The sequence below is a fragment of the Dermacentor silvarum genome, chromosome 3, assembly GCF_013339745.2.
Source record: "Dermacentor silvarum isolate Dsil-2018 chromosome 3, BIME_Dsil_1.4, whole genome shotgun sequence".
Taxonomy (NCBI): Eukaryota; Metazoa; Arthropoda; class Arachnida; order Ixodida; family Ixodidae; genus Dermacentor; species Dermacentor silvarum.
The window spans coordinates 101,374,261-101,391,929 of record NC_051156.1 but is presented as its reverse complement, the minus strand read 5'-3'; the positions used below and the strand labels follow the sequence as shown (position 1 = coordinate 101,391,929).

General features: G+C 49.2%; 1 protein-coding gene across 1 annotated transcript in view; it reads right to left on the bottom strand.

Moving 5' to 3' along the window:
- Window positions 1-3,086: 3,086 nt before the first annotated feature.
- Window positions 3,087-17,669, bottom strand: part of LOC119444615 (sulfotransferase 2A1) — a 14,862-nt gene continuing 279 nt past the window's right edge. Inside the window, exons 2-3 of the mRNA XM_037708986.1 lie at window positions 7,537-8,060; window positions 3,087-3,090 (exon numbers count right to left, since the gene is read on the bottom strand). Coding sequence (XP_037564914.1) covers window positions 3,087-3,090; window positions 7,537-8,060 — 528 coding nt within the window. The remainder of the gene's footprint in view (window positions 3,091-7,536; window positions 8,061-17,669) is intronic.

Below are 17,669 nucleotides of genomic sequence, written 5' to 3'. Positions count from 1 at the left end.
GAACCAATCAGATGCGAAGGAACAGGACGTCCGTATACGCAGACGCTTATTTTACGCGGCGATGACATTTCAAGCAGACGTGAACGGCATATCGTGATACATTTCGGTTTAGCGACTCGTCGGTCGCATTTGTAAGTGTGAACATCGTTCGTCTTGAGTAGTTTTCTGGTCGTCAGTCGCAATTGGTCGCGCGACCTCGCCTACTCGCAAGTGTGTATGGGCCCTTAGAACCTCGCTATAATGATCATTCCGTCGTTCGCCGCTTCGCCGAGCTGGGGGAGAGTGAAAGCAGAGTATAAAAATTTGCCGCGCATCTGCGTGCTTCGCTGCAAATGTCGTCGAAAGACGATAGTCTTCTGCCGGCCGTACTACATGAGTGCTGGTCTGATCCGCGGCCACCCGTGATGCTGTTCTCGTACCATTTCCGTCCTGGCATGAAGGTTTGTTTGAACAGATTTCATTTTACCGCATTATTTCATCAAGCGGCCATTTATGTTTTGCCCTGCCTCAGACAGCGCTTCCTTTATGTTGAATCGGCCGCATCTGGCTGGCATTGATAAAATTGAGGAGGCGCTGCGTGAGACATGGACGCCATCTGGCAATACATCGGGAAATATGAGCTTGTGCAGAGGGTTTCCTTCCTCCATGGCAGAGGGCGCTCGTCGGCGCGAAGTCGGGGAACGTCGTTCGTCGGCGCGCATAGCATGGCATTTTCAGCGCAGCTTAAGAAACTAGGGTCTTTAGAGTTACGTATCTATGTATTTTCTATTAAAGGAACACACCTCCTAATACTTACCTAGTGATGCTGCGCCTCAGATATGCGTAATATTTACTTTGTGATCGATAAAGTTCACAAGTATGAACAGCCGTACCAGTTTAAGTAGTGTGGGCGGTAAGCAAGTGGTCCAACTTTGGCCGGGTGGCTGAATCGGGTGACAGACAGACAGACAGACAGACAGACAGACAGACAGACCATATTTTCAGCAGTTTAGGTTCCCCGAGAAAGACTATCGTCTTTAAAAGTAGCATCGTGCGGTATAGCAGACGCGAGGTAGAAAGGACGAGTGAGGCAGGTGGTAGTGGGACGCGTAGAGCCGCTGCCGACACCGACCAGGTTACCCCGCGTTCGCGCCGAACGCGCCCGGTGTCCGTGACTGCAGCCGATGCTTCTGGCGGCGGCTCGGCAGGTTTCGACCAGAGAAGTGGACACTCATCGCTTATTGCTAATCTTAGCATTCTCAATCTTCACGGGCATGTCAAACAATTATGCGGGGCTCTGGTATCGCAAACACCAGCGACAATCGGAGATGGGGGAAGCCCAGCCAAACTGTGGTTAGACAAAATGACAATTAGACAAACTGTGTGGTTCACCACTATATTAGTAGGCTTTCCCCACACTGTAAAAAATATATATCTAGTCAACGGCAAAATCTTCTGGTAAATTGTGACTGAACACTTTTCCCTAAGCAGAGAACTGTCATTTCCGTAGAACGGACAGCGGTACAATAGAGGCCGTAATACAAAATACGAGTGCTTTCGTATTTGGAAAACGGAGGGCTCCGTGTGCCAAATCTGTAGTATATGCCTGAACCGTTAAAATAGAGGTGCTTTCCGCATTCAGAAAACGGAAGACTCTGTATGCTGAATCTGTACTATACGGTCCAACCGTTAAAGCACAGGTGTTTCCCGTATTACGCTTTACAGAGCACATTCATTGTTTGAAGGATTTCATATCGGGTTCAGAAGTGCCTAGGAAACGCGAATGTCTACCGAATTTTATTGCTGCACTATCTGCCGACACCAGCCACGCTAATACCTGCGTTCGTAAGGTTTTTCCTAAGGTCTTGAACGCAGCTGATGGCTGATGATGATGATGAACCCGGCTGATGGCGCAGCGATGCAATCCGGTTTAGGGAGCCTACATGCAAGCGCTGTTTTAAACAGCGCTTGCATGTAGGCTCCCTAATCCGGTTGACACTTGTGCCTCCTGGGCACTTTTGTCCTTGATAGTATTTAAAGCAAACGTCGTGAAAGCAGCTGAAAGCAGCAGGTTGCTATTAAGAAAATTGCCTTGCCAGCACAACGACACAGCAGAAAAGGTAATACACTATTCACTTTGTGATATGAATGAATTGCCTATAATATATACAGATAGGTGCAAAAAATTCAGTTGTCAAGTTCTTCAGAATACAGAAACAATTTTATTTTGTTCAACCACTCGTCTTGCTCTATTTCCTAGTCTAGTTTCCTAGTTGCTCTATTCGTGCACTAGAAATGCACGAAATGTTCATTTTCCAACTAGCCCAGCTGTCGGCTTTAAGAATTGCGCCTGGTTATACCGTCCGCTCCATTCTTTTTCACAGCCTGTTCTGTGTTATTTCATTGTCCTACCAAGTTTAATTTTGATGTCATTATTTATTTTATTTAGTCAATTTCTTGTTTTTTTTTCTTCGTCTTTCGAAACATGTGGTTCATAATCTGCCTTTTCTTTTCATTTCTACTGATCTTAACGAAACACATCTTAATACAAAGTTTATTTTTCTTAATTCTTCATTGCTTGTTTTTCAAATGTCCAAACAGTTTATTTTAATTCATATTTTCATTTCGAGGTAAGCTAGGTCTACTAGATTGTATTCTTGCTGACATGTGTAGACCCTTTTCTGTTCTGGTGACCCCTACTCCTTGAAAGAACAGACAGCATTGCCCCTACCCGCTCCATCACAACCACTGCTAAACACTGCCATCCCAACTTTATTTTAACACTTCGGCTTCTCCTGACCTACTCCAGTATCTCCCCAAATGAGGGTAGGGGTAAGGAAGCTCTGCATACACAAAAATGATGCCAAGGAAAACACTTGCTACGCTGATGACAAGTGGCCTTTGTCGCAATGTCGGCTGCAGCAGCATCCCTTTTTCCAACAATGCTGATCCATGTTCATGTTTTTCTAGCACAAGTTACCGCTTTGTTGTACTCTGTGATTATCCATTTTTGTCACTTTATTAGGATGGAAATTTACCAATGCTATTTGTTTCTCCTAACAGTAGCAAGTTTATCCTTGCAAGGCATGTGGTGCCAAGAACAACGCTCACCTGGAAAAAGAACAAGACGAGTGGTTGAACAAAACAAAATTGTTTCTGTGTTATAAAGAACTTGACAACTGAAATTTTGCACCCATTTGTATATATTTTAGGCAATTGATTCATATCAAAAAGTGAAAAGTGTTTATCATTTCAGATATATGTCGTTGTGTTGGCAAGACAATTTTCTCAACAGCAACCCGCTGCTTTCAGCTGCCTTCATGACATTTACTTTAAATACTATCAGGGACAAAAGTGCCCAGGACGCGCAAGTGTCAACCGAATTTCATTGCTGCGCCATCAGCCGGGTTCCGCCACGCTATCATCTGCGTTCAAGACCCAAGAAATATTTCCGAATGCAGATATTCTCGTGGCTGATGCCGGCAGATAGTGCAGCAATAAAATTCGGTTGGCGCTCGCGTGTCCTGGGCACTTCTGACCTTGATATTGAATTCTTCAAACAATGAATGGGCCCTGTAAAGCGTAATACGGGAAAAACCTGTACTTCAACGGTTGGACCGTATAGTACAGATTCAGCATACAGAGTCTTCCGTTTTCTGAATACGGAAAACACCTTTATTTTTACGGTTGAACCATATAGTACAGATTCGGCACACAGAGCCCTCCGTTTTCCAAGTACGAAAGCACTCCTATATTGTATTACGGCCTCTATTGTACGGCTGTACGTTCTACGGAAATGACCGTTCTTTAGTTACGGAAAAGTGTTCGGTCACAATTTACCAGCAGATTTTGCCATAAACTCGAGATATGCTTTTTACAGTGTAGGGAAAGCCTACTAATGTAGTGGCGAACCACACACTTAATCTAATTTTTGCTGGGCTTCCCCCATCTCCGCTGGTCTCTGGGGTTTGCAATACCAAAGTGTCACGCATATTTTCGAGAGTTTCGAGGGGTTTTGATGCCCATTAACGGCCGCAAAGAACGTCGTGTCTTCACGGGGCAGCATATAGTCTCTCGAAACATCGACACGCCGATTAGCGGCCGCCAAGAAAACGTCGTGTCTTCACTGTGCTGCGTATAATTTCGAGAAGGGGACACGCCGATTAACGGGCGTCAAAAACGTCCTGGCCCCACGGGGTGGCATCTCGTTTCGAGACATCCACACGCCGATTAACGGACCCAGAGGTGTGCGTCAGTGTGGTGCAATGCCGTGGCTCGACATTGGAGAGAGGGGAATCTACCGGCCCTCGTCCATGGTGAAAGGGGCGTGAATAAGACCTTTGGGAGGATTAATGAATTAATTAGGTGAACTCTGCATACCGGCAGTTCCCCTACATAGGGAACTAGGGAAAGGAGAGGCTATTTAGGCTCAGGTTTTGGGCCCTGCTATTTAGTCTAGAAGCTGAACCTAGGCGCTGCTGAGAAGCCGTCAGGGGACTAGTGCAGTCCAGTATCGCCTGGGCCGCCTGGCCACGTCGGAACTCCGAGGAACTAGCTGACGTACGAGACGACAAACCAACGTCTGCAACGAAGCTCACGGTAGTTAGCCTCAAGTTAGCTCAACCTGCTTGAGAGAAGACGTCAAATCTAGACTCCCGGGAAAGATCCTCAAAGAGATCGGCCCGTCAGCATTTTTCGGGAAAGCTCTGCGCGCCGACTACATGGTTATCGAATTGCTGCTGCTGCCCGGCCACGCGTATGACATTGTTTGTTTCTTTTGAACTTTGTTTTCATTTGAACTTTGCTTTAGTCAATTACTGTTAAGTGTATTCTTGTATATTTGATCCGCGCCCAGTTTCATTTGTATATCTACTGTTAATTGCTCGTAGTTATTTGTCTTCATCATTGTACGAAAGAAGAATGGGAACCGAGGGGCTCGATTTTATTAGTCATAACCACATAACGCCAACAGACAACGTTTCCTCATTATATTCTACATTCCAATTTCAACCACACTTAATTTCCCAGATGCTTTCGTTCGCTTCGTTGTCTGTTGGCGTTATGTGGTTATATCTTCATCATTGTGTTATATTAAGTTCAGGTGTGCTAGTCTGTCTTGTGTCTTTGATTTTACTTTAATAATTTGTGTATATTTATCAGCCGATAAATATCTTGTTCTTTGTTTACTCCCGACTCGGACTCTTTTCACTGCGTTCGCTTGAGTACGGAACGACCAACCAGCTTGTATACCCCGTAGATTGACTTCGCGCCAACGACGAACAGATGACAGCTGTGACACAGAGCCCCGCATAATTTTTTACACGCCCGCGAAGATTGAGAATGCTAAGATTAGAAATATCTCGCTTCAGTCTTTCGGAACCGACGAGTGTCCAGTTCTCTGGTCGAAACCTGCCGAGCCGCCGCCAGAGGCATCGACTGCAGTCACGGACACCGTGCGCGTTCGGCGCTAGCGCGGGAAAACCCGGTCGGCATCGGCAGCAGCTCTACGCGTCCCACTACCACCTGCCTCGCTCGTCCTCTGGAGCTCGCGTCTGCTATACTGCGCGATGCTACTTTTAGATGCGAAGCATCTTATGCTCGGGGCTATGTCACTCCCTCCCTCCCTACCTCCCTCCATCCATCCATCCGCCGTGCGTCCACACCCCTACTGCGCATGCGCATCCTCCTCCCCCTCCTCTCCTCTCCTTGTCTCATCTCCTCTCCTCTGCTCCTCCTCTCCTCTGCGACGCTCCTCTCCTCTCCGGATTGCGCAACGAATGGGAACACCTGCGCCTCCGCGCGCGATAATGCGAAGCAGCTTAGATTAGAGGCGCGATGGTAGGTGCCCCAGAGCAACACCACCTAGAACTAGAGTTCTAGGTGGTGTTGCCCAGAGGCACCAGCAAGAGTCACCAACGCCGCGCGCGTTCGGTGCGAACGCGGGCAAAACGCCGACGGCGTCTACAACAGTTCTGCGCGTTGCTGGCGCTGCTGCATGTCCAAGTTTATACAGCTGATAAAACTACATTGAGTCGACCCCATGGCTGCTTCGCATACTACTCAGGGTTCCCCTACGGGAAGATGGTGTAAATTTTATACTCTGCTTTCACTCTCCCACAGCTCGGCGAAGCGGCGGATGACGGAATGATCATTATGGCGAGGTTCTAACAGCTCCGATGTAAAAACAGTGCATTTTTACCGTTAGTTTTATGGCGCGTATCTCGCAACCAATGTCATCCTTCAAATTCGTGCTAAGTGGACATACCTTGCTAATTCACCAGCTACAATTTTAGCCACAGCAGTTACACCAGCTAAAGTTAAGTAAGAAATTTTCCTGAATGAATTTATAATGTTTTTCAATTTCTCGTGAAAGTTATGTCTTTTTCATTGAATAATTCCACTGAAGGACTAGAATTAAGCTTACTGCCACACGAAATGGAAAAAAAAAGTTCTTTAAATGTAAAAATGATAACCCCGTGCGTACCCCGCCGCGGTAGTCTCACGTAGAGCGTAAAACGACGGCTGCCATCACAGATGAGGTGATACACACCACTTATAATTTTATTATAACATGCAGACGGTATTTCCGCTACAAGTAGTGAGTTCTGCATCTCCAACGCTAACGCAAACCATCTTCACTTATTGTGCCATTACCTGTATAACGCTCGCACCCAAGTGCTCCGTTCGCAGTGACGAACGCTATTCCTGTACAGGAATGCATATTACAGTCTTGGTATTTCTTTCACTAAAGGGAAGGTATTCCAGGCATGCTCTTATCGAATTGCCACTGAACCGTCAGGACTTCGTAGCCGCTCCGATGCTCAGGCAAACCACGAGTGACATTATCTTTACGTCACCGCACGTCAAATGAGCGCCCATCTAATCGGAATCAGACTCCACTCAGGCGCCAAGTTATCGAGTTTCTCACTAAAATTACTCTAGAGAAAAGTGACACTGCGATCATTTAGGCGCCATGGAAATAGGATGTAGTATTTCGATTTTTCTTTCGGCATTGGCTTCAATGAGAAAGTGAACTGCAAATCCAGATCAAAACTGCGGCACCACGAAGTAAAGTCGTCGCTCTTACTTTACAAGGATGCCATTCAAAGAAACGCATTGACTAACTCTGGCCTGGATTCCCTGATGAAAGAGATGCGATACCAACTTAGACATGGAGGATATCTTGTTTATTTTTGGTCTTAGTTCCGTTCTGTTGGCGGGTCGGCTCTTTTGGTGCTCGGACTCCACTTTTCCCGACCCTGCGCTTGGTCTGCGTGGAGTGTTGCGGCGAAGAGATTGTTGCGGCGCGTGTCTCCCCAGCGCCGATCTGGCCGGTTCGAAATAGATGATTAGAACTAGGGACTAAGGTACGGAAAATATTTGGTACTCCGAAGGCCCGCGTGATAACGTGAAGGCTTCATTTCGAATGTCTGCCCACACCTCCAAAAAAGATGCCTTGTCCCCTTCTTCCTGTTTTTCTGCTCGAAACGGGCGAGTAGCCCAGGAGTGAAGTATTCTTTCCAGCCTCCCACTTTGGCCTTTTTTACCAACGCATACTTTGCTCTGTCTCCACCATAGCCTTCCTTGCTCGTAACCGTGTTTCCTGAGAAATTAACCAGGATGACTTTCCTCATGTGTTCTGGTTCGGACCATTCAAGAATATTCTGTAGCATTTGGGAGTTTTGCAGCAGAGCCCTCTCGTATGTTTCACCCAAAAAGCTAGCCAGTCTCAAAACTGCGCCTTTCATGTCCTTCTTGAGCTCTTCGTAAGTCACAAAGAAAAAGTTTGGTTCGTCTTTGATGGCATACGCTGAGGCCACGTGGTCAAAGTAGCTGCCGTACCCCAAGTCTCCCTCGATGAAAGGTTCGAAGAACTCTTGCAATGTGCCGTCCTCGAGCTGGAAGCAGCTGAGGTCTGTGGTCATGCAAAACAGTGAGATGCAGATGTCCCATGGGTTCCGAGCGAGGTAGATGTACTTGGCATCCTTGTTCATAGTCTCGCGGATGTGTGTCCGGTGCGTCATGAACAGTCTCACGGGTAGAGATGGCTCCCAGCCATCACTGTCCACATACCCGAGTGACTGATGGTTGCGGGTGAACTCGTTGAATTAACTGACGGGTTTTCCTCCGATGAGGATTAACTGCGTTATGTACTAAATTCAATGGGACCCACTTTTAGGGTATGTGCTCGGTACGACGTCATCCTTGAAAGTGCGGAAAGAGAGGCTTTTACGAAATACTGCTGGGATGACCAGTGGGCACCTCCGCACACCGTCGATGACTTGCCGGTAGGGTCTAAGACCTGGCATGGTGGTGATCTCCCAGGCCGAAGTATCTATCCTGGAAAAGAAGCAGGTTGGTTTATTATAGGTACAAAAATGCAACTTTAGTGCGCAAGATTTGGCAGGTTCATTTCATTGAGGTTAGGCATCTGGGCCTACTACTTGATGGGATGCTATGCGTCTGAAGATCTGAATCGCTAAAGAATTTGAGCCATTGGACTCGAAAAGAAGTTAAACCTTGCGAACGCCACGGTCAATCCCGACCGTGCCGGCCGCATTTCATTGGAGGCAACACGATAGAACGCTCCAGTAATTGCATGTACGGAATATAAACAGGAAGGCTTTTACTTGTTGCGTTTGTTTGGTCGCTTCAGCATTGATTGCGACACTCCTACGTTTTAGCATCTTCCATTCAGGAATGCGTCCGTTCATGGAAATGGATTCTAAGTTACAATATTACAGCCTTTGGTGCCATAGGTTCGGCGACGAGAAGCGAAGTTCATTAAAAGTCGCTTTCGTTGCAGAAAACGTGCTGGTAAAGCAGCAATGTCGGTTCAGAACATTGCATTCATTCAGTTGTTAGAATGATGAAGACGCATTCAGTTATCTGGAAATTGATCGAAACTCGCACTGCGGCGGATGCGGCTCTTCAATAACAAGGTTTGTATGCAGTTCTTCTGGACAGAACTAGCAATTGCAACCCACCGTGGATGCTCAGTGGTTATAGTGTTGGGCTGCTGAGCACAAGGTCACGGCATCGAATCCCAGCCACGGCGGTCGCATTTCGATGGGGGCGAATTAAATGCAGAAAACACCCGCGTACTTAGATTTAGGTACACGTTAAAGAACCCAAGGTGGTCCAATTTAATCCGGAGTCCCCCACTACGGCATGCCTCATAACCAGATAGTGCTTTTGGCACGTAAAACCCCACAATTTTTAACTTACGATTGCAGTCGACAAGACTGCATTCCAATTTTTTCGGATTCTCTGGCTTATCTCACAGCAAATTCGAAGCACATTCGACGATAATTATCAAGGTATGCGAGTAACCTGACGAACGAAAGAACGAGCGAGCGAGCGCACGTGTGAACGAAAGTTTGTGTTGCCGAGTCCAACCACCCGGCCATCAAGCCCCATTACCGACCACCAATCATCAATCACTTATCAACTACGAAAACGGGCGAAAGCGGCAAAGAAAGCTACCCAGTTGAAAATGGAACCTCGCTGATTTCGGGACGCCACTGATGTCGCACGACGCTAATATGGAACCACTTGCGGTACTCACCAAGGAAAATGTCACAGACCATGGTGACACTGGTCGCTGTGGCTACACTAGTGTGATAAAAATTTGGAAGGACACTTAAGCTTCGCTTTCAAGAGTGGAACGCGATAGCATTCAGAGATTCCTGACTGCTTCTCACACTTCCCGACAACTGCAGCTTAAGCAACCATAATGGTTACCGGGAAACACTGGCGGTGAACGCTATGCACGAAGGCGAGCTTTCTTGTAGAAACGCGGCCTCTTGCGCGGGGCGATCCCGGAGATACCGCCCCGGGTCGCGATGGCATCACGGTCACCCGGCTGGCTAACTTTCCCGACTCGGCCTATCTGTCCCTTCTTCACCTCCTGAATTCTGTCTGGGATGGGTGCCTCCTCTCCATGGAATGGAACACCTCCCCCGTTACATCTACACCCAAACCTGGCAACCCCGTTCACATCGAGGCCCTCCGCCCCATTTCTCTCACCTCTTGTGCAGGGAAACTAATGGAAGCGATGGTTAGGGATCGCCTTTCCGCTTACCTGTAATGGATGGGGACCTTCGCGGACACGATGTCCGGCTTCCGCCTGCATCTGTCCGCGCAGGACGTCCTCCTCCAGTTTCACCGCGACATTATTGATCCTACTACTATGCGCCAAGACAAAGCCATTCTTTCGCTCGACCTGAGCGGCGCATTTGACAACGTCACACATAGTAGTGTCCTCGCGAATCTCAACACGACACATTGCGGCTAAAAAGCGTTCGCATACATCCGCGCGTACCTCTCTCACCGCTCTGCCTTCATCCGCGTCGGTGACCCTGAACACGGGCCGTACCCCATGGCCACGCGAGGCACACGGCAGGGAGCGGTTCTCTCTCCGCTTCTCTTTAATCTGGCCATGCTACGTCTTCTTGCTCTTCTCGCCCAGGTGGAGGGTATCCAACACGCATTTTACGCCGATGACATCACCTGCTGGAGTAATTCTGGCAACCCCGCTCAAATCGAGCAGCACCTTCAACAGGCTGCTTCTATAGTGGACACTTACGGCACTTCTTGTGGCTTGGAGTGCGCCCCGCAGTAATCAGCTCTGCTTTCTCTTTTCTCTTTACCTCCGCCCCTTCTCTCCTTTTCCTCGGGTCCCACCCCCATGGTGCCCGAGCTCCGCGTTCTGGGACCTTTTATCTCTTCCTCTCTCAACCCCCAGCTCTACCCTCTCCCGCCTCCACCGTACGGGGGAGCAGGTGAGCCGCATGAACCGTCGGGTCTCTACGAAATGTGGCGGTCTGCGGGGGCGGGATGCCCTTCGTTTGGACCAAGCTTTCGTCATCAGTCGGATCATGTACGCGACCTGCTACCTCTGTCTAGGGCGCCACCACGAGGCTCAGCTGGATGCCCTCATCCGGTCTTTTCATAAGCGTGCGCTGGACCTCCCGGTGTCCACTTGCAACCGTAGTTTTGCGGCTTTGGGGGTGCACAACTCCTACTCGGAGCTTCGGGAGGCTCACCTCGTTAACCAACTTGGTCGCCTGTCTCAGACGTCTCCTGGGCGCCGTCTGCTTGCGCGCCTTGCTCTTTAACCTATTCTTCCTCCGGCGACCCCCGATCGGATTCCCCACTCTTGGCGCCAGAAACTCTGGGTTGCCCCTCTCCCTCGTAATATGGATACTGTCTCCCACCCTGGTCGTCGGGCTGCTGCTGTCCGCGCCCTTACATCCCAACACGGATTTCGCCCCGGTGTCTTCTATGTGGATGTCGCGGGTCCTTCCCCCTCTGGCTACTTTTCGACTGCCGTGATACGCGAGGGAAACACGATTGATGGCCTCTCCTTTCGGGCCTCTAGTTCAACTTAAGCGGAGGAGGTAGCCATTGCCTTGGCTGCCTCCCACCCCAGCGCAAAGGTCATCATCTTGGACTCGCCCTCTGCCTGCTCCCGATACCTTGGCGGTTCCGTCTCGCCCCTTGCGGCTCACCTACTCGGGGCCGCCTCCTGGCGTTTCATACCTCACCCCGTCTGACTTGTCTGGTCCCCGGGTCACGAGGGTTTTCCTGGTAACGAGGCCGCCGATGCGGCTGCCCGCGCGCTTCTTCCCCGGGCCGTTATCTCTTCTTCTCCTTGCCTTATCCTGCAACCTAGTCCCTCACATCTTTTCGAGAAACCTTGGCCTATTACTGCGATGGTCGTCGGCCTTTCCGGCCCCGGTCCTGGGTTTGTCTAAGGCCGATGAGCGAACCCTGCGCCGCTTACAGACCAACACCCTGTTGTGTCCTGCCGTGGCTCGCCATTTCCTGCCTAATACAAGTGGACACTGTCGCCATTGTGGGGGTCATGGCCGACACCTACCACATGGTTGCAGCTTGCCCCTGTTTCTCTTTTCCTCTCTCCCCCCTTTTTCCGTTCCCACACGAGAGGCTTGGGAGGAGACCCTGCTCAGCTGCTCTTCCTTGTGTGCACAGCGCAGCCTGGTGGCGCGTGCCCGAGCGGCGGCCATCTCCAATAGAATGCCTCACTAGGGAGTGCACTAGGGAGTGCACAAGTGTCCCGCCTTTCGGGGTCAACTCTTGTATTTTCCTAAAATAAATGTTTTCACCACCACCACCACCCGGAGATATTGCACAGCCGCGCCAAAAAATTGCATAATTTTCAGGTTTCCGTTTTCGTTTCGTACTTTTCATATTCCAGTATGAGAAGATTTAACATAGAAGGCATGCGCTGTGGGTGTTTTGTTTCATGAAATTTGTTTGTGGATAGTCATTCTCAAAATTCCGACGAATAGCTTTGCCAAGAATGCAAGACAAGGTATGAGCAACATTATTGATAGAATGATGTGGCATAACTAAATATATTTGGAGGGCCTGCGAGGTTGGGGATGGTTTTCTCGGCCGCGGGCGCCGACGCCGACACCGGATTTTCGGCGACACGGGGCCCTTAACGCTGTCGCGTAGAGATGTAGAGATGGGCAAAACGGCTCACTTCAGTGAGCGGCTCGGAACGGCTCAGCTCACTGAAATGAACCGGTTCATTTGAACGGCTCACCGGTTCACTTAAACGTGTAACCTGTGTTATGCATATTCTATAGTTATGTGGCTTTGAAAAAAAAAACGATATATGCATAATTTAATAACCGTGTTATTGGTATTTTCACTATGTTTAGATAATATTTTACATATATTAAAAGCGTGAATTTTTAGTTGTAATGAAGCTTTCTGTTCTGATATTGGGGATAAAATGCTTATGATACTGTGACAGGCAGAATGCTATGTACTTCAGAAAAAAAATGTAACTTCATCGTCATTACAGAAGCTTGTCCGTTTTTGTGGTACTTTAAAATCAGCTTTTGTCAAACTAAGAACACAAAATGATTGTACAATATGCTTCAACTTTATTCATTTATTCCCATACGTACGTTCACTATAATATGAGTAAGCTGTAACGCCATGTAAATTGAATGTAGAAATCATTTCTTGAAGTACAATACAAAAATCATACGAAAGATCCACAAAAGTGCCGCACATACTTTTCGTTTTTTTTTTCTCTTGAGTGCACGCGCGATACTGGCGATCATGCCATCATACACCAGGACAAAAAAAAAGAGAGAAATGAAGTTCCATTAGAACACAACAGATCATTGGCCTCGTTTTATTGACGTGCTAATGATACACGCTCAGAAAATGCACTGAAGTGGATGTCATGGGCGACATTTTCATGACTACACTAATTAGCACAAATGAAGACCAGGACGTAAACTGTACGTTCACCTCTTGTCGTTAAAGGGCCCCTAAACCACCCAGAGGTCGAAATTTAGTTGTGGTGTTGCAGTTGTACACGAGTCTACAATGAACACGTAGCCGCGAGAATTTTTCGAAATGGTGCCGTAATAGCGGAGTTACACGCGTTTGATGATCGAAAAACGGCCCTCGCTCGTTTCGCTCTTTCCTTCGCTCCTCTCCTCATCGGCTGGTCTCCCCTCCTCGCCGGGTGCTTCTCGAAAGGTCATGTGACATACGTCATCGCCAACACGCTTTTCAAAACACTGCATACTTCCGGTCACGTCCATGCTATAGCGGCACATATACCGACGGCGAACCGTCCGCCAGTGTCGTAGAACGTCCGCCGCGCGAGAGGTGTCCAAAGTAGACGGCAGTTCGGCCGGCGCCCCGCCAGCTGCACCATCAATAGCCCAATGGACGACCGCGAACCTGCGCGCCTCCGCCACCGGCAACGAAAACATCAGCTGCAGCCGGGAGACGACGGGCTCGGCTGTGCTCGCATCGCAGCCGACGGCGCCACTAATATCAGCGTATTTTTCTTCTTTGTGTACAAGTATTGCGAAGAGCGATAACAACGATAAGAAAATATTGCGGCTTGTGAGCGTCGGTATTTAATTTGAAAGCGCCGTCCGTTTTAGCTTTGAAGGTAACCAGAAAAGTCCTAGCGACGATATCGGCGCCGTCGAGCGATCAGCGGCCGTGAATCTGCCGCACAAATGAGTCCCGGTCTCATCCTCTCTACGTACGGCAAGGAAATCTCGCCGTTCTCGAGCAAGAACCGCTGTCGAACGGCGGGTCGCGAATGGCAAACGGTGTGCGAAGAGTTACCGCGCCGGTAACGTGGACTAAGCGCTTCTCGGCTACCCCCTGTTGCTGCGGTGCCAGCCCGTGTTATGCGAAGCGTAACGCTATAGACCCTGTGTTGCGCGCACATCTGGAAAGGCCAACACTGTCGCACTCTGTTCGCGCAGCTAATCAGACCGCTAAGCACGACTGTGTTGGAACACGAGCGATTTGGCATTTGCGTTGCGGGCTGTAATGACCGATTCGCAAGGGCGCACAAACGAGCAACACGACGAGGAAGAGCAGAAAGCGCGCGTACCTGCTAGCAGACTAACCGGAAGTCGTAGGTTCTTGTTCAACAAATGGACATCGTTTCCGCAGTTCACATCGCCAGATTCCCCCTGCTGACATCGTGACGACCGCTGGGGATACCAGAAAGGCGAGGGGAGGACAACGGCATATTTTTTTTTCTTTGTGGCGCTCCCGCGGCCCGTAGCGCTGCAGCGCTTAGCATCGTTGATCGCGACAGCGTTCTGAACTCGATGCGCGTTTGCTTGAAATGTTCAAAAAGTATCTGAGGTGGTTTAGGGGCGCTTTAAAGACACGGAAGATCATCTTCGAAGTGTTATTGGACAGCGCACGATGTGCGATCGGTGAGAGTCGTGCGACATCGTTCGAACAGCAGCAGGCAACGAACGGTATCATCCTTTGACAATTAGGACTACTTCTCCGGTCGGTGGCATCGGGTGCCACGCCATAAGACGCACAAAAAACCAAGGGGACTGCTGCGCACACCACACACTGCGAGCGAGTACCAGTAGCGCGAGTCGGCCCACACCGGCCACCATTCGTCGGTCAGAAATCGAAAAACATTGAAACCCAGCAGAAGTCCCAGCTCTGAAGGAACGGTTCGGCATGGCTCATTCAAGGAGAGAGAACAGGCTTCCTCACTCCGAAAGAACCGCCGCTCACTTACTGAACCACGACGGCTCCCTCGGTCTTCAAAAGAGCGGCCCGCTCCTGAGCGCTCAGGAGTGAGCCGGGTCTCTTGAAGAGCGAGAGAGCCGAGGCAAAAAGGGCGGCCCGCTCCTGAGCGCTCAGGAGCGAGCCGGGTCTTTTGAAGAGCGAGGGAGCCGTGGTGAAAAGAGCCGCTGGTTCCTGAGCGCTCAGGAGCGAGCCGGATCTTTTGAAGAGCGAGGGAGGCGTGGCGAAAAGAGCGGCTGGCTCCTGAGCGCTCAAGAGCGAGCCGGATCTTTTGAGCCGCTCTTTTGAAGAGCGAGAGAGCCGTGGTTCAGTAAGTGAGCGGCGGTTCTTTCGTTCTTCAGCCGAAGACGAGGGGAAGAAGGCGACTCTTGCGAGGAAGGGCGGGAGGGCAGTTGCTTTCTCGTACCGCTAATAGGTGGCGCGGAACTCGCACCCAGCAGAAGACCCGGCTCTGACGGAATGCGTCGACATGGCTTTCTGAACGCGAGAACCGGCTCCCTTTCTCCAAAGGAACCGCCGCTCATTTTTACTGAACGACCGCTCACTCGCTCTTTAAAAAGAGCCGCTCACAAGATCCGGCTCGCTCCTGAGCGACCCGGGTCATCTCTACTGTCCCGTTAATAGAGAGCTTTAGTATTGCGCAAAATGCTTGCGTTAGCGTTAGCGTGTTACGCACGCTAAATCATTGCGGAACGCTGTTCGATAGCGTTTTAGTATAGCCATAGAGTTTCTAAATAAAAAACCTAGAGGGAAAAGTGGCGCTAGTGTCTACGGGGGTTCTCCTGAACGTTGCCTCAACCTACATGGTAACGATGGGAAGTACAGGCTTCGGATTGACTTCTGTCTTGAAACTGGTGGCGTTTGCATGCGGCGCAGTAAACGAAGCTGTATTAAAACATTTTCGTGCAAAAATTAATTTTATTTATGTTGTGTTTTGTATAATGCATAATACATTGAATAAAGTTTGTATGACTTCGAGATTGAAGCATGGTTTACCACCAGGGTATGCATCGTTCTGCCTGATTTAGCGCCATTGAATAATTTTTTATTTACTTTCACAACAGCAATAACAACCGTGCATGTGCTTATATAAAAAAAATACTCATCAAATATTTGTGGGAATAAAAATTTTGTATTATGAGAAAAGTGTTGCGCCTTTGAGAGAAATGTTACAAGTGTCGTCTGCTACGATGCCTGCTCGCTGCGAACGCGAGGAAAGTGAATTTTTCTCGCAGACGCACTTGCGTCTGCGCAGACGCACTTGCGAACTCTCTCGCTCTTTTGAAAGGCTGCATCGGCTGTCACGATTGATGAACGTCTTCGAGTACTTTTAAACACATCTGCTGCAGTGCTATCTTGGACGCTTGTGGCCTCTTACGAGCATGCTTCACTATATTTTATGTTGACGTACCGCTTCTTCTGAAGTGCGCGCCAGCAACTGTTATGTCGTGGCTTTGCGCTTACCCGTTTTGCGACAGCAGACTACAGCCAGGAAGCAGCAACCTTTCCTACCACAAGTAAGTTTGTGTTCTCAAATGTCCTGAAACAACCATTTCAATGAACACATAAACGAGTAATGTGCAATGAAGCCCTCAATCAAATTTGATTGTCAAGCCAGTAGAAGAGCAACTATGTAGCAAACAAAATAGCTTTATGCAAGCATGTCAGCAGTCGCTTTCTCGTCAGGACTTCGTCAACGCGCCGCGACACAAGCATCGTTCCAGCCGCTAGCTCAGCACGCTATCGCCATAGAATAAAGAACCCTTATCGCTACTTCGAGCGACCAAACAAATACAGAGAGCTCGAGAGTTTTGCGCCACACTGCCCCACTGTGGATTGTACCAACTGCGCTTGGAACAAAACTAGCGAAACCAAAACTGACAAAAATACCTGTAGACTAGTTCGCCAGTCAACAGAATACCAATCCGTAGCCTGTACTTCCCATCATTCCCATGATAGTTGAACGATCGCAGCGCCACATTGCCCTCTAGTTATAGTAATATGAAACTCTATGAGTATAGCGTATGACAACGATGCGCCGCTAAGCGCGAAACTTCGCCGCGCCATCTAGCTGCGAGTAGTAGAAGCAGCAAACTCGACAATAAAACTAGCCGTGTGGATCCACTCGAAGCCTTGGAAAAGAGCCTGCATGTCAAGCGCTCAGGCCGAGGGTGCCGCCATGTTTGCAATGCTAAAGACTTGGCGAGTGTTTAGCGTCTCCGCTATATTTGGCAAATAGGGGACGCACGCTACGCGCAAAATTGAAATAGCGTTCTGAGCATTCGCAGTCTGACCCCGCTATTTTTTGCGTTTAGCGTGGTGCCATTTCCGCAATACTAAAACTGTCGAATATTGCAACGAAAGCAGGCTAATGAGCAACGCTATGGCCTGTTGTGACAGAGACGCGTCGTTCGGTCACTTTTGTGTCAGAGGCAGGAAGGAAGGGCTTCTCATGACTCTTTTGAGCTCAAAGCGGCAGGCGTTCTACGCAATGGTTAACGTTGAAATGCTGCATGCAGCTGCGTATTGCTGATGGTGTGCAAACAGTGCATGCTGCATCCGGTGCTGCATCCGGTGCTGCATCCGGTGCTGCCCAGAGTTTATTCACCGTT